The sequence below is a fragment of the Scardinius erythrophthalmus genome (assembly GCF_964197995.2).
Source record: "Scardinius erythrophthalmus genome assembly, chromosome: 17".
In the NCBI taxonomy this organism is placed as follows: domain Eukaryota; kingdom Metazoa; phylum Chordata; class Actinopteri; order Cypriniformes; family Leuciscidae; genus Scardinius; species Scardinius erythrophthalmus.
The window spans coordinates 27,037,366-27,060,812 of NC_138237.1; the positions used below are offsets into that span (position 1 = coordinate 27,037,366).

A 23,447-nucleotide genomic window follows, 5' to 3' on the forward strand; every position below is an offset into this window, starting at 1 on the left:
TTCACAGCGGTGACAAACAGTGTCAAAGTTTAGGGCAAACACGATTGTTATCTGGCTGTCACCAGTGAAATGACAAGAGATGTCCGGGAGTGGGAGGGGCTTGTGCAGTCTCAAGTTCCTGTTTCAAGTTGCACCTGGCTTTAACCCCAGTAGAGATTTTATTTGAAATATGTTGCAGTACATCAGCTGACACAACTGTCATCTTTGAGTCTGGAAGGGTATCTTTTCTATGTGTAACATACTGGGTTCAGACTCAGTTTGCAGTGTTAAGAGTGACATGATCTGTGTCTATCTTACAGGTTTTCAGGCTGATGCGTACATGCGAATGTGAGTGGCAGCGTGTTTTCAATGCTTTGTGGGGCGCCCGCTGAGCTCTCTATATCCATCTACACTGTTCCAGACACCCCTCTGGCTGCCCTCCCCGCAGAATCCACCCTGCTCTGCACAGATGTCCCCACACACACCTCACACACTACAGCCCCCTGAGGAGGACAACCTTCACTGCTATACATCAGTCTCAGCCGCCATGGCGATGCGACATCTGCGTGAATCTCCTTCAGTCCCACTGTATGAGAATGATCTGCGCTGTGCGATATGATGCAAGCAGGTAACAACACATATACACAAAACCTGCCCTGGAATAGAGGACACAAGACTGTAGGAGAGAGTGGGGGAAAGCTGTGCCACTTTCAAATCATCCTCTATGCAAGGAGAATTGAGGTAAAACTAATATGCTCAATTTAAAGAAAGCATCAATAACTTTAGACCATAAAATATGATCTCTTAGAAAAGTCCAGTGACACAAGTTGAATAATTGGGGAAAATATGAACATTTGAATTAAAAATATGAACATGAGTACAAAAACATTTACTAATGGACAATTCCATTGTAAGATGCTTTTTTTTTTTTACATGTTCATAAACCATTGATATTCAGAATATATGCATATATGTAGTGAAACCATTTTCCATATTTTTTAATATCATATTATTATTATTATTTTACTATAACTAATTGAGCACTGCCACTTTACCCCATAGCTATATTCATGGCTAAATTGTAGCCAAATAAGTGACAGTTTTATATATTTACAATTTCCCAACATGTCTGATATAATTTTTTAGACCTGGATAAATTTCCTTTGACACAAATTTCTGTTTACCTGCCAATTTACTTTGACCAGGAGTTTTCTGGTTCACATTTTTCTCAAAGAGTAGATAGGCGTATCTAAGAGGTATTTTCTAAATATATGGTCACATGGCCAAAATAATGCACAGTTTACTCGATTAAGGGGCCGGTACAGCTCACCCCACTGAGTATATGACTAACTGCTATGCATTCACTTCCATGCCAACTATCTTGAATTCCATTATGACACATTTCCTATTGTAATCAAGCATACCATGCTGCTGTTGGAAAGCACTTTGACGAGTCAACCCCAAATATGCTGCTGTTTCATGTTGCACCTAATGCAATACGCCACATCTAATCGTTAACATCCATCCCAGGTCAGTTGGATAGATTCAACGTGGAGCAATGGTAAATCTCATTAAGTAGAGAGACTCACTCGCAAACAGCTCTATAGAAGAGTTATGTTATGATGATGTGTTATGATGTTATGATGACTTGGAAGACACAAAAGCATGGATGTCTTTACAAGTTTATGAAAACACCTCCGCTCAAAGCCCCATAGGAGAGCATGGAGCTTTGAGTTTGGGGTGCAAAAAATCTATTTACACGGAATAACAAAGAAGTAATAATGAAGAAGAGCGATCAAGGGGGAAAAACATATAAATTTTAAGTCATTAATTCCCTCCCTGAACAATGAGAGAGCAATCCACCAGAGGCCCGACGTAAAAGTGTTTGAATTGAAAGTGAAAATGATTAAAGAGCTCTTTTAATGAAGTGTTAATTGCTGTGAGAAGTAGGTAGAAGGTTGAAGGAGATGCACTGCTTTGACAGGAGCGAAAGCTACAGCAAAAGCACATTTCTATACTGATATAAAACTAAACACTTAAAACAATGAAGTAAATTTGGTAGAAGAGTCTAATTCACTAATAACAGTGTACATAGAAATATTATCATGCATGGGGCTTCACTTGGTTCTAAATTTTAGCCTAATTCAGAATAATTGCAATTAGTGCAAACTTATTTGATGACATCTGTGTGAGAACAACTGCACACTAGTTTTACAAGAGATGCATTTATTTTACTGAACAAGGAAAAGTTAGAGTGGACTAAGGATAGAGCCCTGGTGAACACCAAGTGACAAAAAGTTTGAAAATAGGAACAAAGATGCATCCTAAAAACCCAGGTGAGTTTCTGGATCTCTTTTTTTCTTTGGTAAATAAGTAACTATTCTTGTAGAAGCCTCTCAATAATGAATGTCATATTTATACCTTCACCTACAGCTGAATATTCAACATCTCATCAGCCTCGCTAACTGAGTCCTATATTGTGTTTCTCACAGGCCTTTTGTGCTGCATAAGATGGCACAGTCTTTCACTTACCCTTATCACAGACACACATTAATGGCCATCAGAGAACTCTGTTCTCTTTGAACGGTTTACGGCGACTATCCTTTGATCATAAGTAGTGCTCGCTTCACAGAAAGCCTGAAAAGATGTCTCTTTGATATCACCCTGCGTTTACATATCAATGAGCGCCACCGAAGATGGGGGCTCAGGAGACTCTCATGCACCACACTTTTGGGAAATGTAGCTTAGAGCATACGTGTTGACCAGTAAATGCGTACATTTGTCAGACAATTTCGTAGATGAGGTTGAGTAGCCAACTTCATCCGGAAGCAAGGACTCGTCGAGAGTTTATCCTCGATAGATCGTGGCTCATTTGACTGTTTTGGAGTGGAGAGCCCCACGTCTTTATGGGCTTTCATTAGACGTCATTTTGAGGCTCATTTGAAATCAATCCCCCTTCGGACCTTCACGCCAGCTCTGGTGTCGGCCGGATGAAAAATGAGGCGGGGCATTGGGGCTTCAGGCGGCCCCCCGTCCATCCTGCTTGGCCCAGTCCGTTAATACAGCATCATCTGGTCGAACGGACGGGCAATTCCCACATCTCATTACCGACAGGAACTGTGGGTCATTACGCGGGATGGATTCCCATTAGCTGAACCGAGGGTTTGGGACTAAATACAGAAGCTTTGGACATAAGCGCGTACTCACAAGCACTTTGTTACAAACTCCTTAGCCACTCTTAACTTGTTCACACACTTCTGGATGAGAGGAAGGTGAGAATTACTTGAGAGAATGTATCTACTGTGGAATGCAAAAGTAGGAATTTTTTAAAAACAGTAATGCAGCTTGTGCCGTAGTTGACAGTTCACAGTGACCAGGGACTTTGTGAACTATTCATTTAAGTCTGTCCAATCCTTATAAATTGAGTCAACTCAATGAAAGCAATTTAGAGGCATGTTTTCCCCACATGAAATCTATACAACATATCTCTCTTTTGCCAGAAGAGGAGTTCATTCTCGATGACACATTAATTCAGGATGACTGCACGGCCATCCGGAAATCAAGGTAACAGAGAAGCAGTCAAGAGCGGGTTTAACCTGCAGGAGTGCAAGGAATATGTGGCACAGGCTGGTGAGTGAAGATAATGCAGGTCCTTCATATGGTCCTTTGCTGTATGAGCCATCTGTTTATCTGACACACTGTGTCCTGATGGACAGGGTGGGTAATCAATGCAGCTCTGCTCCACAGGTTTGTGTATGAACTTATAGTGTTCAGCTGTTCAGCTTCTTGCGCGCTTGAGTGTGTGTGGTTGCTGTTACAATTTTAAAATGGGGTATACCTGACATGTTATCTATGTGAGTATGCCTCCGTGTATAGTGTAAAAGTGTGAGCGGAACCACAGTATGTGGGCGCTCGTCTCCGGGAATGGTCAGCAAGCAGCTCCTGTCCCTGTGGGGATGATGATTTATGGCACATTAATTTTGGATAGCTGGATCTGGGCAAATATTTTAGTCAGAGGACAAATTGGGGGAGATTTCTGATTTCAGATTTTCAGTCAGCACAACAAACTAAAGAGACTAATATGATATAACAGCAGATGATCTCCAATGTGCAGCTCACCTAAAAAAAAGCTAATGTCTGAATAATAATTTGAAAATAACATTTACCTCAAAATCACATTTAAAATTTTTGTGTTACACATTGGGAATAACCTAAACCATTTATTTTCTAATGATGAAAATGTTAAACAGTATTGACACCTTTCTGTTCCTGATTTTAATATTCTGGCCACATGGGGCAATGCGGACCTCTGACTTCTGAATGTCACCTTGCATACAAGATGTTGTACAAGATAATAGTTGATTAATGACCTACTCTGACCTGTCTGAACTTATTACTCGGGTAAAATGTATCTACAAGTCAAAAAGGAATATATTGTGATTGATTATTTTGTGTATCAAAGGTCAAACTATAACATAGCCTTTAGAATATGCAAAAATTAAGTTTCTCAAAGATTAACAGGACTTTCAGAGCAGACTAAGTGGCAGAGAAAAAAAAAACTAATTGAAATACTGAAATAGGTTCTTCACTTAATTAATTACGTAAGTGCCCTTTATATTTAAAGCACTACATGTGTTTAGGCAGAGGAGTAGTAAGTAATTCTGTTTTCAAAGTCACTGTTGTAACTATAAAGGTCACTAATGATCACAATTTTCATTTTACATACTATTATTATGACCTTAATTTCCCACAAATATAAACATAGGTCAAAATTAAATAATGTGCATTTTAAATGGTCTGTTATGCTAAATGTATAAATGATAAATATATGTACTAGTGAATAATATATATGTAAATATTGAGTGTAATAAACTGTAAACATAAACTGAACCAGACGCTCACTCCAGACGCATTAAGCCATGGTGCTCATGTGGATGACATGATTTGAGTCTGGCCTGCAAAATGCCAATGTCCCATCATTCTACACAATTTACCAATCAGTCTCCCAAATATAATACAATTTTAGAAACATGGCCACCACAAACTTTTATCAAACCATTTGGCAATCCATAGTCAGATCCTCAGAATCCCACGAAATGTTTCCATTTTGAAAGAGAATGTGAAATCACATCTATACCCAGGTACCATTCCCTCCAAATTCTCTCTTTTTCTAACAAATCCCTGACCCTGAACCCAAGTTCATAAGGTGAGCTCAACTCTCGCAGAGCTGCTCCGCTGGAGTGATACAGGAAACTGATACTCCCGCACCTCGGCCACAAGATCAACACTGATCCCTCTTGCTCTCGACATGCTCAATATTTTACATAAAACAAAGCAGAGATCAGATGATGCCGTTTATGTGAGCTGAGAGGAGGGAGAAGTGTCTCCGGTTACAATGGGATTATACTGTAGGTAAGGATGAGTCGTCTGTCTAAGGGTGAATCTCACGTAAAAACTGTCAAGAAATATCCAGGACATATATCCAATTTCAAATATTACTCTTGTTCGGGACATGTCGGAAAAGATAGTGAGTTTAGCTGGTGCTACATGAGGGTACGAGTGAGAAAAAGAGATGAGCGAGTGAGTTGGTCCTCAGTGGAAACACTAGGACAATCCAATCTGATTTAATAAGAGTGACAGTTGCTCTCTGATGACAGAAAAGCTCTTGAAAGTGTGATGGCAAAATGAAAGGATAGGTGAGAGACAAAGAAAAGAAGAAATAAAAGTGCTGACCACTTTGGTAGTTAGGGATTTGCAACATATACAACTCTCAGACCCGCAATCTCTGCATGCTCTCTCTCTCTTTTTCTCTCTCTCTCTCTCTCTCTCTCTCCACACACCTGGTTTTTGCTAACGCGGCAAATCACATGGCTGACAGATTCCCGAGCCCGTTTAAATAATGCATGGGATTTCTCTTTTAACTTGTCAGTCGCTCCACAAAAAAATATATCAGTTCTTTTCTGATGTCATTTGTGACAGTGATTCACCCTGACAGTTCTCCATTAGACCAATGAGTCCCTTTTCGTTCGCCAATTCTTCTACTGCAATTCCGACAAGAAACACATGTTACTCCTTTTCCTTTTTTCCCTCTCTCTCGCCCTCTTTCTTCTTGTTAACAGGGGTTTTTAGAGCTGTATTTATATTTAAAGACACAATTTCACAGGAGCCCCCATTAACTCACTTCACCTTCTAGAGCTGCTGCAACCGTATTAGCGCAAACATTGTTCTCTGCCTAACACACTCTGCAACCGAAACCGCACACCGACTGCGAGTCGCTGAACAAACTCCGGTACGCTTTGTGCTACTGGATAAACTCAGGGGGGGAAAGGCAGGCCGTGTTTTTCCATGCCAAATACTTCATCAAATCTCTTTGGCCCCTGTCAAAGACATCGCTGTTGCGAGTCGTTTTGCTTTTTGATTCAATGCTCTTTATTTCGCGCGCTCTGGCAGCAAGGGTGGGGTTAACGTTTGAGCGGACAGAGTGAGGAGGGAGATTGAAATCAAGCCTATCTGTGCTGACTGCCTGCTGTAGATAGCTCAGGCTTTTTGTGGCACGATCCACACAGTGGAGGAAAAGCACAGATTAGCCGTTTCCCCTTTGAAGTTCTCTCTAAAAAAAAAAGCAAAAGGCTCACCACCAAGATCGAGAGGGGAGGGGACCAAAAACACATCTTGCGGGAATGTAAAGAAACAAAAAAGGAACAGGAAAAAGCGCCATCGGGACTTTGTAGCTGTACCCGAGCAAGCAGCGTCTTGGCGGCGCACAAGAGAGAGTGAGGCAAAAAGAGAGAGAGGTTAAAGTTGTCGGACGACTTCAGAGGGTGTTTGTTTAACTTCAGGGATTCAAGGAAGCTAGATCTGATTCCAAGACACCCCCCCTTCACCACCTCTCAACTCCAAACCATGCACACCAATGACCAATCCAGTGTAACTTGGGTGGTATGGCTTGCTTTTGAAGACTTTAAAAGCCTGGTCCAAAACTCTCTCTCAAATGTCTCTCTGGTTCCTCAAAGTTCCTAAGAACTCCACAGCTTTGGCTTGGGGAATCCAATTAAAAATAACATTAACGGAATCTGCCCCCTCATTCGTTCAAACGCCCTGTCAATTCACAATGTTCTGTCTTTTGCGTATTTGTTCATTAAAGATCTCGAGTTCGAACTGTGAATGTCCATGAGCTTAAAGGTCACATTTATGCTAGTACTGTATAAAGTTGACAAAATGAACATTCAGCAGTTGGAGTTGGTAGCCTCATAGCGTGGTTACGCTTCAGTGAAAAGTGAAAGTGACACGTGAAGGCCAAGTATGGTAACCCATACTCGGAATTTGTCCTATGCATTTAACCCATCCAAGTTAGAGCACACACACTGCAAACCATGGACACGGACACACACACACATGGAGCAGTCACAGTTCAGGTGACCTGAGTTCCAGTCCCAACTTGTGGTCCTTTCCAATTCTGTCAACACTTTCTCTAACTCATTGCTTCCTTTCAACTCTATACTGTATTCAAGAAAGGGGCATCTAACTTTCCTTTAAGCCAACATTCCACCATCTCCAATATTCACATAAACATCAGGTTTTCTAACACCGTGTCCTAACTACACGTGCTGCGACGCGCGATAAAAGGTATCTTTTCCATGTTAATCAGAGTTTTTGTCCTAACCAGCCGCGACGGCGACACGCGACGATTCTATTTTAGAAACGGTTTCTATTTTTCTGCGTCGCGCTGGAACAACAAACACAAAGTGCGGCAATGCTAATCTCAGGTTCTGTTTATGTGCTTAATTTAATGTTAAAAGCATGCAATGTGACTTTGAATTTCATTTAGTGTTCTCAGCTTTGTAGCTGTAAAAGCAACAATGGATAATTCACCTCAGATCTTGAAATTAAACAAATGGAAACAAAAACGTTCAAACTGTGAACAAAAAAAGTGTATTATTTGACAAAGATTGTTTTAGTAACTCAGTAGCCTATGTATTTGAATAATGTTTAAATGGTGTAATATTTGTGAATTTGATTATGTAGCCTACTTATCCATTTTCTTGAGAGTGCCGTCAAGATTACTCTCTGGTGCTGTGCACTTGCCGTGAGACTCCGCCCACACGCTGTTCTGATTGGCTGTGGGTTTTGATTGATTTTGACGCATCTCGCAGTCTAGTGTGGACAGACAAATTATTTTTCGCTGGAATTTTATCGCATCGCATCTGGTTAGGACACGGTGTAAGGCTAAGCAATGTAAATAATTGTGCAATAATTATAAAATAATCATTTTAGACATCATTATTTGCACCTGTCCACTTAACAGAAATGTTGTTTAAAGAATAACGTTTAGTGCAGAAATATTGGTAACCCTCGCTTCAAATTAATTTGGATAAGAATACATCACATCAGATTGGGCGATCGCACATGGTCTAGCCGCAAATGTTCAAATATTTTTTTAATTGGACCCAAAGCTCAAATTGGATCATTACTTCACGCAGCTCCCATAAGACCCTCCATTGGAAAATAATGATTTTTCTAGTCTGTCATTTGTTGTTTGTTGGAGAAATGGTGACTTTACATGTTAACTGACAGTTATTTAGACATTCAGGTACTAACCTTTTTTTTTGCTGAATAACTTTTTTGTTTTATTCTTAAATACATGACATGGTTGCAAATGGTAATTCACACTGATTGGAAATTCAGAAAGCCATCAAAAAGAGTTAATCTAGCCCTGAAGTGTCAACCTTATCAGATCTGACACCACACAAACAAACGCCTATAATGCTGGGTCTGTGCTTACTGCGTTTCACGGCCCGGGACTGTTGTTCACTCAGCACGCTGACATCCGCAAACATGAGTGAAATTTGACTCTGTGTGATTCTCAGCTTCCATTGATGCAGTTCTCTCTATCTCTCTCATCATCAACATTAGCTCTATCGGCAGCCAGAGTACATTAGAGGATGTGTGATTGAGTGCGAGACAGACGTGTTCTCTCCACCCCTGGCACTGGTTCTTCTTCCTCTCTCCTGCTCTTTATTCTCACGCCATCATCTTTCTGTCACTACACACACTCTGTTTCTCTCCACACGCTGCTGTACGCATGGACCGAATTCAAAGGTGATTTGTATTCAGTCCCAAATGCTGATTTACAGCAGGAACAGCTTTTTGTTAAGCTATAGTTCCGTCACTGATTCTGACTAGATGAGCCATATCTGAAACCAATGTAACAGAGCCAATGGCGGTAACACTTGTAACTGCACATCATTTGATTTTTACATTACTTCAACTACATTAAAACTAGGACTGTAAACAGTCCTAAAACATTTTGTTGGTTGCTTGCACTGGATAGTCCCACCTACAGCAAAAATTAATTTGGACCAAATCTTAACCGTATATTACAAAGTGTCTGATTGGCTGTGATTTTTAATGAGGACTGGACAATTACTTAAACTTGAAACGACCAAAACACAATATAACACATCTGGACAGGAGTGAGAAATCAATATCATCAAATTTAGAACTTTTTGCCAATGGCCGATGACTTAAAATTGTTTAATCAAATGTAAAATAATCGCTGCATAGTCGTCACTGTATAAAATAACCATAGATTAATCCTGAATAAAGTTAAAAAAGGTTGTTCAGACAAGGGCAGTGAGTGATTTTCGCTTTGCCTTTTGTCTTTTGATAAACATTAACAACACAAACAGCAGCAGCATTATTAGGCTGCTGTCACTTTAAGAGCTGCTCGGATCCAATATAGGCTGCTGACACTGTACACGTGTATTCTTTCTCAACTATTTACGTTCACTTAAGACATAACCGACTATGTTTACTACAATAATTTGTGTGAATTTGTTCTTTCAAGCGCAATACAACGTGAAAGAGAGCTCAATTCAGTATCGAGTGCTATCTGAACACAGCTTTCTGGGCGAGCACCTCGGATGTTTGTGCACAGAAAACTTCCCACAGTGCGCGAGAAACGAAGCGAGTTCGCTTTCGCGTCGTCTTGCGCTTGAATGTTTAAATTGGCAAGGCTTAAAGGAGCATTGCGTAGGTTCTGAAATTTCTAACAGTTACTGACACCAGTGGCCGTTAGAGGAACTGCAGTCAGTCTCATGCTCGTTCTCAGTGCGCACACGCGTCGCTCATAAGAGCACGACCACATCAACCAGGGTTGCCGCAGCAACCTCTGACAGCTCATCGAGATTCACCAGCATAATGTTTGAGGTAAGAAAACACCATTTGAAAACACTACCGATTGCCGCTGCTTACTAATAATGGCTGCCGTGCCGTATGGATGTAAGCCCAAGTAGACGAGAACGCGCATGACGTCACATTTTGTGAATTTTCGCGCTGATTCGGGCCCGACTCCTCCACACACAATTGAGCCTACAGGCTGATAGAGGCAACCGTGGTGGACAGTCAAGGTGTCATTCTTTTTATTAAATCATGGTTGGCTCATAAATGTACAAATGAAAACTCTATCTTAAAGATTTTTTTAAGTAAAAACCTCCACATAGCTCCTTTAAACTTTCGTGACGATGCAGCACTGGCCCGGCAACGATTAAGACCCTCATTCACGTTTGTTCACGTCGATGTTTTCACAATATTGCATTGTTAGAATTCATAAAAATATTACCGGCATAACAGCGATTTTTACTCGTGTTAATTTTAGGCCCTGTGAAAAACACCAGAAGAGTTTAGATGGTAAGAATGTGTAGTATTGTGTTTGAACACAATTTTAAAACCTCTGCAAACTGATATGACGAGTGAATTGCTGGTATTAATATCTCCCTCTACATATTCACACACACGCACTGTGCTTCTATTCATGTTTGTGTGTGTGTGTGTTTGTAAGCGTTATTGGTCTTGGCAATAACAACGGCTGGCATTTGTGTCTGTGCTCGCAGTTGTTGACTGTGATAATAAAGAATGACATTTTACTCTGTGTGTGTGTGCGCGGTGATGGTAACATCACAATCTAAATGCACAGTCAGGTGGGGAACATTAAAGACGTCATTAGCCTCAATAAAGCTCAGCAGAAAGGAGAGGGTTGCGTGGGTAAGAACCCATTACCTCAGGTCACGTGCCTGTGTGCGCGCGTGTGTTGAAGTGATTAGATTGTTGAACGCATCCTAACAGTGCTCTTTATTTTCATTTTGTGAATATCTATGGCCTGCGCTGGTAAGTGATTCAAAGCTAGTGAGTCATAAACTGGTCAAAGCTAATGGCTGTGTTCCCCTGCACATCAGAAATGAGTTCTGCTGCTGCAATGGATTTGATGCGTTTGATTACCAGGTGAAAAGCTCAATAGTGATTCTACCGATCTATAGCAGGTGTAATAACTCATATGCCTTGCGTTTGTGAGAACACAGCAAATCTAGAAACTAGAATAGTGAAACTACAATTGATAGTGTCAAACGTGCATTTGATAAACTATTATTAGGGTTTTGCTTCAAAGTCAATGGGGAATGGAAATCATAATGAATTTGACAACTCCATGATTCAAATTCAGATTTTTCTTAATGATTCATTATTTTTGTTGGTTTTATTTTTTTGAAATCCATTCAAATTATCGATTATAAATAATCAATAATAAATTTGACTAATTCATTTATTTCATACAATTTTTTGTTTATATATATATATATATATATATATATATATATATATATATATATATATGCACACACTTTGTTTTTTCCTGCGTTTACTTGAAAGGGTGAAATAACTATTTAAATTTATATTTTAAATGTAATTTAGTCCAGTGAACAAAGCTGAATTTTCAGCATCATTACTCAGTGTCACATGATCCTTCAGAAATCATTCTAATATGATGATTTGCTGCTCAAGAAACATTTCTATATTATTATATTTCAATGTTGAAAACAGTTGTTACTTAATATTTTTGTGGAAACAGTGATGCATTTTGTATTTTTTAGTATTTATATTTATATTTTAGTATTTATTTGAATTAGATATGTTTAGTCAAATTATAAATGTCTTTACTGTCACTTTTGATCAATTTAATGCGTCTTTAATTAATAAAAGTTTTAATATATACTGTATATGATTCTGTAAACTTTTGAAGTATGACTTATCTACCTGCACTGGAGTTCAGCTCCTCGTTCTCGGACTCTGTACCGTTCTGGCTCCCTGCTCCGTGAATGTTGTTCATGGCCATCAGTTTCATTTTCTGGAGTTTCATTGCTTCAGCCATTGCTGCTGCTGTCAATCCTGTTGAGCACACAAAGACACACACACAGAGAGAGAGAGAAGTAAGTGTACCTGGTAACATACTTTACACCTGATACTAACATCCGTCTCGGGAGATCCAATCTCAAACAAACAGCCGACACAAATCGCTGTTCACCTGGTATTTACATGCATCTCAAATGCATCTCATGTGACCAGATTTCATCAAAGAGAAGCTCCGTTTACTTCCTCAGTGTGTTAATAAACGTTGATAAAGCACATAAAGTTGGGAACCCATCCATACTGAAAATATGTAGTTTTGCACATCTCTAATCAGCACTGGTGGTGACTGCCGCCCACCGGCAGAATGTGGCCCTCTGGAAGAGGAGGGAGGGATCTACTCCCAGAAGGCCTTCTGCTCGTGGTCCTGTGCTAGTGTGTGTGTGTCCCACGAGGATTTCCCAGTGTTACTCACTGTCTCACACACACTTCCAGAACTGTACCCTGGGCTCATCAAGGGCTCCTCAGCCCTGGAAGCCATCATCACTCAGCCCAATTAGGCCCCTAATTAATTCAATTAAACAACGGAGGGACACATTAAGTAATTCATTAAGTGACGATGTGATGCCTTCTCGCACTCCGCTCTCGAAATTTCCCCACAAATCAGGTTGGGAGGAAGTGATGGCCCACGTCCTGTGTCTTTTTCCCCAGGTTCAGACAATGGATGTCACCTTGATCTAATTCATTAAAAATGTAGCCTCCAACGGAATACGTGAACTAGCGCAGAAAAGAAGGCCGAAGAACATTCCTTTATCCTCCGTTTAAAACGCTCGGCATGGATTTGGAAGCACGGGGCACTTCTGCTCCCCAGAGGGCCGTGCGCTCCCCTGATGAGCTCTTACGGCTGAAAATGAACAACGGCACGACTGGTTTTGCTTTCTGCGACAGCCGGCAAGCCAAATAAACTGGCAAATTAGTCATACTTTGAAAAATACAAGTTGTGGATATGCTGGACTTGGGTTGGAGAGATAAATGAATCTACTTCTTGGCATGTATTTAAACAAAAACAAAAATAAGAAGACAAGCATCTGAGTATTTTTAGCCGCCAGCCATGTCTACAATAAAGTAAAAAAACATAAAAATAACATAAAAAAAATCAGTATGCTTTTATGAATTCCTTTTCGTTGCCTACTTTAAGTGATACAGCTACGTGAATTGAAATAATTTTCAGTTCATATTAATTCATTATTATTATATAGAATAGCATTATATAATAAAAACAGCATTGTCCATTATAACAAATATAAACAATATAATAGTTAATATAATGTCACTTTTGATAAATGTATTGCTAGCCCTTGTAATGTGCGCTGAATAAAAGCTAATTTATTTAAAAATATATATCTTACAGACCCCAAACTTTTACACAGTAATCTATATAATAAAAAGTTTAAATCATTTCATTAAGAAACTAAATGTTTGTGTACATTTTATAGTTTATTTCAACAGTAAAATATTTAACAGTTAAATACACCATAATATTAGCAATATTTTTATTGTCTTTTAATATTATTGTTATTATATAATTCACACTATTGCCAATTGCTAAATTATAATACATTATTATTATTATTATTGTAAATTATTATCATTTATAATGTGTATATATAATGATAAACATAATAATATAATTATAAACCATATTATAAAATAATATTATAAATGATTATGGGTAACTGTTAGCATAATAAAATTAGCCAAAACATAATGAATGTGTACAAGTTTTAGAACGACAGCAGTTTAAATATCTTATTATAGCATAGCACTGCATGTGGTGACAGATTAAAGATGAATACAGCAAACATTTTTTTATCTTGAATATGCAAGAGTGCTGAAGTTGTGGAGAGGCATCAGATCAACAGTAAAGATAAACAGTGCAAACTAAACACGCACATTTATACAGAATATAAAGAGTAGAAAACTAAAAAGAGGGGGGAAAGCACTCACAATTGGTGCATTGTCTTAGCACACACACACTAAAAGTCTGCCTCCCGATACTATGTCAAGGAGAAGCCCCGAGATCAAACGGCGTACGTAACAGTAATTGATGTTTGAGGAAAGTCGCGACCCGCGGAAATGGGAGCCGGCGGATGAAAGGCGAGTGCCGTTTTGCAGGGGTGGACAAACAGATTGCTTATTGTTTGCCTTTCATTTGGCCCTTCAGATCTACAAGTCTCTCTGCTTCAAACACTCAAGGTATCACCCCCCTGCCGCATGAATGAGGGCGCTCGGGCACGTCCTGAGGAGGGGAGAACACATCTATCCTCCTTTCCTCGCCCAATACTCCCTCGTTCTCAAGATCTGACAGGTCCATCTCGGTCGCTAATGGTTCACCTGGTTTGAGAGTGAGGAGGTGAGCCGGCGTGGTGGACGGGGGGCTTTTGTAGTCTTAAGGGGGGTCAGGTATGGGCCAGTCTGGATTCCTTTGAGATGACGTGCCTGAATTGGCCCTTTTTCATACCTAGACAACAATGTCCCATTTAATTAAAGACTGGTATGAGAAAAGGTAGATTCCAAAGCGAAGGAAAAATTGATCCAAAGGAGTTTCTTTTGATCTCAGAGTCAGTGAGCGTTACATCAATGGATCCTTTTCAGTGTTCGACTTTCCTGTCTTTACCGCGGTAATGAAACCTTAAAGACCCAGGTAAAAGACATGGAGGGTACTAGCACCTGAGATTGCGGCCTTGGATTCTGTTACAGGTCAGCAAATATCAGGAATGTCCATGTTCTTTATTTTTGTTTCATTCATAGGCTGAAATGGCTTTAGATGAGAAATATGTGGTTTGCTGCTCAGATTCGAATGCCTTTTTGCTTTTATAAATTTTTTATAAAAAGTTTAAAATAAAAACGGATCCAATTTTGTAAACTAAAATGTTCTGTTATTAAATTCCTTTCTTCTGCTGGAAGATATAGTTTAATAGTAGTCAATGGGTGTTGCGCAGGCTCTGCAATGATATACACAGGTGCTTCATTGTGTTTTACCATGTTTGGAACGTTGTGTTGACCAATCAAAAGCCAGGGTTGCCACAATCCGCAATCCTAATGCTCAAAATAATTAATTGGTTTGAGTAGAGTAAACTTAAGTTAAACAGTTCAAACAAATTAACTTTTATGAGTATTTAGTACTTTCTTTTTCTTTTGAGTTCACAAAACTGACACATTTTAAGTAATCAGAATTGTTTCACTGTTTTGAGTTTTATGAACTTGTTTCTTTTAATTTAGACAAACTTAAAAATGTAACTGAAACTGAGCTGGGATTTCTATTTCCCAGCATGCTTTGCCATGACACTCGATAAATGCTGAAATTAAGTGTTATATAAGGATTTTCGTGCAAGATTAATGTTTGGTGGGAGATTTAGCAATGTTTAATGTTTTGCTGAGGTGATTTAAAAGATTTTCTGTTTTTTCTTTTCTTTCTTTTTTGGAGGGTTACCATCATGGTGGCGAGTGGAAAATGAGCTTGGTTTGAGAACAGATATATATTAAATTTTATATATTGCCAAACTTTTTTAGCAATTGCTATGCTATGCTAGTGCTATCAAAGCATTGTGTTACCAATTAGCAAGTTGCCAATTACTGAATTAGCTAGTTAAAGCTAGCCATGTTTCCTCTACCAAAAATATTTTAATTGAGATTACATAAAAATTGTAAGTTAAATGTATGAATTCAAATATTTCAAGTTAAGAGCAATTAGAATGTATGAGTACAAAACAAGTCTGCCAGTTCTGACTACTTAAACTTTGAATTTCTTAACTAAATTTTTTTATGTAACTGATTACCTCAGATTTTTTTAGTTTTATCAACTTATTCGGGTTTATAGTGTAGTGTAAGATACTGTTTTGATCTGAACAAAGTCAGCAGGCCTTCCTGACCAAAGGATTTCAGTCAATATGAAGGTGAAATAGTTTGCTTGTTAAAGGCAGAATTAATTTCAAATGACACAATAATAGAATGTGAAACTAATGTACATTCACTTGTTCAATAAAATTGAACAAACAGCTTATTAAAGACAAAATTATATATCAAATTAACAAGAGTTGTAACAAAACTATTGTGCTCATGTACAGTGGAGCTACATAAATTAAATAAATAAATAAATATTGTTATATTTATTACTATCCCAACAAAACTTCCCCAACCAAACATGCTTGTACAACCCAATTCCACTTACAATGATCCTCACATACGAAGGGCTCCTGTTATTGTATGTCTGTGAGCATACAAAGGCGAATAGAACAGAAATAAGAATAAAGCAGGAAGAGATAGAAATAGAGACCAAACAACACACACAACACAATTGCCTGTGAGAACAAGCCCAGAGAGATCATGTTTTCCACAAAGAGGGTCAGTCAAGCACTCCCCCCTCTCCATGCAACCGGACGCATTATTACATTTTGCATTTCTCCTTTTCAGATGAAACATGGATAAAAAAGGAAAGGAACAGTGTCTTTTCTTTGCTTTGACAGAGTGTCTTGGGGAAAAGTATCAGATTTGTGCACAAGACGGGGGGAAAAACAGGCAGAGCATCTCCTTTGATTCATTGAAGAGTAAATATTACTGTCCGATTTCACGTTGAACAGTAAACCGAGAAAGGACAAAAAGCCAGAAGAAGGGAGGGCAGAGAGAGATGGGGGCGGTATACTGTATTTAATTCACCTTTGGAATTTCCGAACGGCGGAACAAGGGATGAGATGAACGCCTGACAAAGGCATATGGCCGGCGGGCGAAACCGGACTCTGCTGCTTTTCAGCGCTCAACGGTGAGAAAGAGAGAGGGAAATGGGGCGCGATGGAAGTTGTAAATAAAAGCCCAAATGAATGCTGAGATTTCCGCCTCATGACCCCACTGTTTGTGTGTAACCCACTGAAGGACTGATACAACTAGCCTAAATCTAGGTTGTGTGTTAGTTCCACCAACCAGAGTTTACTTCCAAAGTGAGGCTGTTTTTGTTGGATCCCAACGGCTCAAATGAATCGAAACTATTGACAGACTGACAGTTTCGAATCATTCGAATCAAGTCTTCGTCTGGATTTTAAAGCACCAGAAGGTGCGTCTAAAAAACTATGGTTTGGGAATCTGTTTTTAAAAATACCAGACATAAATGACTTTTGAAAATCTATTCTATTAACGATTGGGGAACGTCAGAATTTTTGCGCCATTTTTGTGCATGAACAGTAAACCACTAGTGTTTTTGTTGGATACAAACTCATATGAACCTAAACTATCAATTTATATTAAGTCAGTTTAGAGTCATTTTCAAAGAAAAAGCTAAAAAGCTTGTTTATTTAAAAAAAAAAACAGACATAAATGACTACTGACACTGTATTTTGTTAACAGAACACAGGCTACGTTCACACTGTCAGTTTTTGGGATTCTCAAAATGTCCTGTTCACACAGCAAATTACAGTAGCATCTCGAATGTATGAACGTGCAACAGGATTCAAGCCCGTTTTCTCTTATCAGTAAACCAAAGTGACAGTGACCAAAGTGATATCAAAGACGGTGATATCTATAAAACTGAAAAGCCTCATCACGTTTGACACGACAATCCAATCGAGCCGCGAGTTCATCCGTCAAATCTTCATTAACCGACAGCAGCTTTTATATCTGGGTGAAGAGCGGAGCAAACTGGATCTAAAACCTTCAGATAACACACAGCTCATATCTCCATCATTATAAATTACTGAAACCAAACATGAAAACCCTCAACAAACGGTAGACATGTATCTGTGCAGCGCAGCGTCTCTCGCACTATATGATGTGACAGAAAACTAGTTATCCGGTTCCGTTCACACGGAGAATGCGATTGTGATTTTGGTTATAGAATGCGATTGTCACTCTCGTAAATAACTGAACTGTGTGTGAATTTAACTGTATTAAGGCCTTAAATACAGGACTGATAACAGTGTTCGTCAATGGCCATAGTGAAACACTAGCGCTGGCACTGACCTGACTACTGTAGTCTGATTTGCAAACAAATGACTCTTGAGGTGATTTTTTAAATAAACAAAGTCCATGATTTATTGATTTGAACTGGTCTCAATCGTTCACCATTGTTGAGACTGTGTCTTATACAGGCGTGAAGCAATAAGCAACAACAAAGTTTATTTTGAGCTTTATAACTTGTGCTCGATCTTATTTATTGACCGGTGAACAGTCGAGGGGTCTCCCTGATCCTGAGTCAGCTCAAGTGGGCCGAAACACTCTGTCTGCGAGTGAGCCCAGTATGAGCAACACTGTAATTACTTTTAATGAAGGCAGATGCTGATGTGGAGTTCTGCCATTATTGGAGCAGAGAAAAGATGATACACACACACACACACACACACAGCGTGGGAATGAGGGCATTGACGGCCATACCCAAAGGACGGGCAGAGGAGTGTTGTGGACAAAGGAAAGGAAGAACAGAAAGAAAGATTTAATGTAACACCATGGAACCGACCAATGACGCGTCGCAAAAGCTTGAAGCTGTCTACACTGAAAGCGTCGAAGAAACACTTCAAAAACATTCACCAACACAGATAAATCAGCTGTAAATGTAATATCACACTTCACATCACTTTGTTTTCTAAGGAAATTATTTGGTTTGAAAATGCACATAATATATAAAGCAAATATGAGTTAAATTAGTAGAAGTACTTACACTTTTTTTAATATAAAACAATATGCACACATACATACACCCACTGTCGGTTTTACATTTGGGGTCAGTAAGTGTTTTTCCTTTTAATAATACTTCAAAAATGTATCACAGCTTCCACAAAAATATTAAGCAGCATAACTGATTTCAAATGTTTTTTGAGCAGCCAATCAGCATATTAGAATGATTTCTGAAGGATCATGTGACACTGAAGACTGGAGAAATGATGCTGAAAATTCAGCTTTGATCACAGGAATTAATTATCCTTTAAAACATAGAAAACAGTTCTTTTAAAATGTAATAATATTTTTCAATATTACAGATATTTTATATTTTCAGATGTGACATGAAATACAGGACAGAGATGTCTAGTCTTTGTGTGTATCAGCAATACGCCACAGACATTACAAGATTATATTTATATATTAATTTGACCTCTGGATGCTCAGAGAGATGCAGTCCAAGACGCAAGGATCCTTTTTTTCTGTTCGGCATTAAAGTGCCACAAAACAGACAAATTGGGCCATAACATTACGCCTCAGCACTCCTCATTTCCTCTACATTACGTTTAAAAAGATTAATATAATCCCTCCTCGTAATTTCTGAGGCAATTAAAGGTAAAAGCGGACCAATTTACCACCCGCTATATACCAACCCAGTTTAATGTCTAATAACAGTGCCTTTAATTGTAGTATTGTGTGTTTTTTTGGCATTAATAGATGCTGAGGTCCTAGTGGCCACTACACAGGTGTTAATTATCCAGTGAGGCAGTGGCAGCTTGCAGTTTTATATTGCATCAAGGTAAAATTACAGCGCATTATTCTCCTATCAAACAGAAATAAGCCATTAAGTAACTCCCTGCTGTAGTAATCGCTTCTTTGTTTATTTATTTGCTTATTTTATTTGTGCAAGGCCCGCATCTAGTTTCCAGTTCAAAGTCTCACAATTTGCACACTTCTATCACGCGCTAAAAGTTACGGACTAAAGTCCCGTTTCATGCTGATCTGATGTCAGTTTTGAAGTGTTTAATATATAATTCACTGCATTCATGCAGCTGATAAAAGATCAGCATTTCTACGTGGAGAGTTATTAACTAGGGACTAAATCTGACTTAATCTGAAGTTTGTTTAATCTTATTTTGCTAAGATGTGTTCCAGATCATTATCTTGTGTTGTTCCTGGAACAATATTTCTGATCAAATCTAGTCTTGGCCCTATACCTAACCATTCAATCATGAGACTGTAGTACAAGCCTTGAAACATTTGATTTAAAAATCGTAATCATTATTTTAAAACCATTTTTTAAAAGCAATTTAAAACACTAATATGTGTGTGTGTGTGTGTGTGTGTGTGTGTGTGTGTGTGTGTGTGTGTGTGTGTGTGTGTGTGTGTGTGTGTGTGTGTGTGTGTGTGTATATATATATAAGGAAAGGGAGGGAAGGAAGGAAGGAAGGAAGGAAGGAAGGAAGGAAGGAAGGAAGGAAGGAAGGAAGGAAGGAAGGAAGGAAGGAAGGAAGGAAGGAAGGAAGGAAGGAAGGAAGGAAGGAAGGAAAGGAAAGGAAAGGAAAGGAAAGGAAAGGAAAGGAAAGGAAGGAAGGAAAGGAAAGGAAGGAAGGAAAAGAACGTGTGTGTGTGTGTGTGTGTGTGTGTGTGTGTGTGTGTGTGTGTGTAAGGAAGGAAGGAAGGAAGGAAGGAAGGAAAAGAACGAACAATAATATATGTGTGTGTGTGTGTGTGTGTGTGTGTGTGTGGAAGGAAGGAAGGAAGGAAGGAAGGAAGGAAAAGAACGAACACTAATATGTGTGTGTGTGTGTGTGTGTGTGTGTGTGTGTGTGTGTGTGTGTGTGTGTGTGTGTGTGTGTGTGTGTGTGTGTGTGTGTGTGTAAGGAAGGAAGGAAAGGGAAGGAAGGAAAGAAGGAAGAAAGGAAGGAAAAGAACGAACACTAATATATGTGTGTGTGTGTGTGTGTGTGTGTGTGTGTGTGTGTGTGTGTGTGTGTGTGTGTGTGTGTGTGTGTGTGTGTGTGTGTGTGTGTGTGTGTGTGTGTGTGTAAGGAAGGAAGGAAAGAAGGAAGGAAGGAAAGAAAAGAACGAACACTAATATGTGTGTGTGTGTGTGTGTGTGTGTGTGTGTGTGTGTGTGTGTGTGTGTGTGTGTGTGTGTGTGTAAGGAAGGAAGGAAGGAAGGAAGGAAGGAAAGGGAAGGGAAGGAAGGAAGGAAAGGAAAGGAAGGAAGGAAAAGAACGAACACTAATGTGTGTGTGTGTGTATATTATATTATATTATATATATATATATATATATATATATATATATATATATATATATATATATATATATATATATATATATATAATATACACACATATATATATATACAAAAGTTATTTAAATATGAAATATTTCTTTCTTTTTAATATAAAAAAGCTTAAAATAGTCATGTATAATAATAATTTTAAATAACAATTTAATTAAACATTTTCTTTATCATGAGCCTGGGACTATAGGTGTTTTGATGACCAAAAAAATATATACAGAAAAAATTGCTTTGATATATTTGAAAAATGTCCATCATAGAAGGTATAGGCAAATTCATTTTATCGGTTTTAGTGTTTTGTCTTGTTTAAATTTTGGTCTGGAAGGAAGGAAGGAAGGAAGGAAGGAAGGAAGGAAGGAAGGAAGGAAGGAAGGAAGGAAGGAAGGAAGGAAGGAACACTAACCCAAATACACACCAGCACTCTGTAAAACACACAGGCATGCTTACATTAGTCTGAATTAAAAACAAACTGATGTATAATAATTTCCATCTAAGAATAAATCCACCTTTAACTTAAACTGCAGGCTCTCTATCTGGTAAGAGATGCACAATCTTTCCACCTGGTTGTGTTTTCTGTACTCTAGAGAAGAAACACGTGTGAATGTGGAGTGTGTGTGGAGTGTGTAGAGTGGGCAGTGCCGACTGCAGCAGGATTGTGAAGCGCTGAGGATGAGCTCTGTGATTGGCCCGTGGGCGTCGTGATCTGTACGTGTCATCAACAGTCGCCCTGGAGGAGCGCGGGGTTGTGGGTGGCAGAGGCAGTGTAGATTAATAACCTTGTGTCCTGCAGTCAGACTGCCTATGGAGAGAAATGTGTGCGCACAACGGTCAGGGTGTTAAAACGCATCACAACTGAACGCAGTGTGTGCATTTATCTGTACGCGCACACCTTTGCTTACCCCTTTATGTATTTCTATCAATGGTGAATATTAATTTCGGCCCATAATGCTCGCATACGCACACATACATGCAATCGCACACCTTTACTGTATATACACACAAGATGCAATCAGCAGTGATTTCGAGGCATCCCTTTAACCCCAGGAACTCGTTAATGTTTCATGGAAAGAGCCACTAGAGTCTTCACTGGCCGACTCAGAATCTCACGACTTAGCAGAAATAAATGGGCCAAGTGTTCAAAGAGTAACAAGGCACTGCTCACTGGGCAGAAAGTGAGTGGAGAGCACTTTTCCTCCTCTTGCTCTCTCTCTGCTGTGTCTTTGGCTCACATACTCCTCTATTTCGCTCTCTACATACATTCTTTTCTCACTATCATCCATCCCCTCCGTCCAAATGCCTCACAGCGTTCTCAGAGTATGGCTTTTAATTGACTGAAATATGCATGCAAATAAATTCTGTCATCATTCACTCGCCCTCAAGTTGTTCCAAACCTGTATGCCTTTCTTTTTTCTGGAGAACATAAAAGGAGATGTTTTGCAGAATGCCCAAGCTGCTCTTTTCCATATAATGAAAGTAAATGTGAACAGAGACTTTAAAGCTCCCAAAATGACACAAAACCACCATAAAAGTAGTCCATGCGAGTCTGTGCACTTTATTGCAAGTCTACGATAGCTTTGTGTGAGAGGATAAGTCCAAAATTCGTCATTATTTGCTAAAAACCCTTCCCTCCACTAAAGCTCTCAAATCTCAATTGCACTTACACATATAAAAACATTGACTGAACACACCATTGGTTATTTGGATTCTGAAGTATATTTATGGCAGGATTATTATAATTTATTAAAATTAAAGAATATTAAAACAAAAACAAAAAAAATTGTCAAAATAAAGCTAAGATAAATAAGAAATAAAATAAATTTAAGTTGAAGCACTAAAACTTAATAAATTAATACTTACATTAAAATAAAATAAACCTAAACAGTAATATTAGAAGAAAAATTAAGAAAAAAAAAATGACCAAAAATTTAAGTAAAATTAATTTTAAAATTAAACACTGGTGCTTTTAGTCATTGTTTATGCTTTCATACTATGGACATTATGCAAAATATTATCCTTTTTGTTCCATTGGTGGGAAAATACTTGGAGAAAATGATGACAGAATTTGCATTTTTGAGTGAAATATACCTTTAACTTTCATAATGCATAAAAAAATAAAATAATCATGTACAGTGCATAATTTAGTTTTGAGTTGTTTCAGGTGTTATTACATTTTTAAAAGGTGGAAAAAAAGTATGATCAGCAAAATGCAGGGTTAGTTAACAGGGTCCATTTTTTTGTCTCCAAATGCATCATTCTCTACGTCAGCATGCAGTTG

General features: G+C 38.6%; 1 protein-coding gene across 1 annotated transcript in view; it reads right to left on the reverse strand.

The window, feature by feature from the left end:
• dacha (dachshund a) overlaps positions 1-23,447 on the reverse strand; it is a 150,774-nt gene that overhangs the window by 41,242 nt on the left and 86,085 nt on the right. The window contains exon 3 of the mRNA XM_081391133.1: positions 12,067-12,198. Coding sequence (XP_081247259.1) covers positions 12,067-12,198 — 132 coding nt within the window. The remainder of the gene's footprint in view (positions 1-12,066; positions 12,199-23,447) is intronic.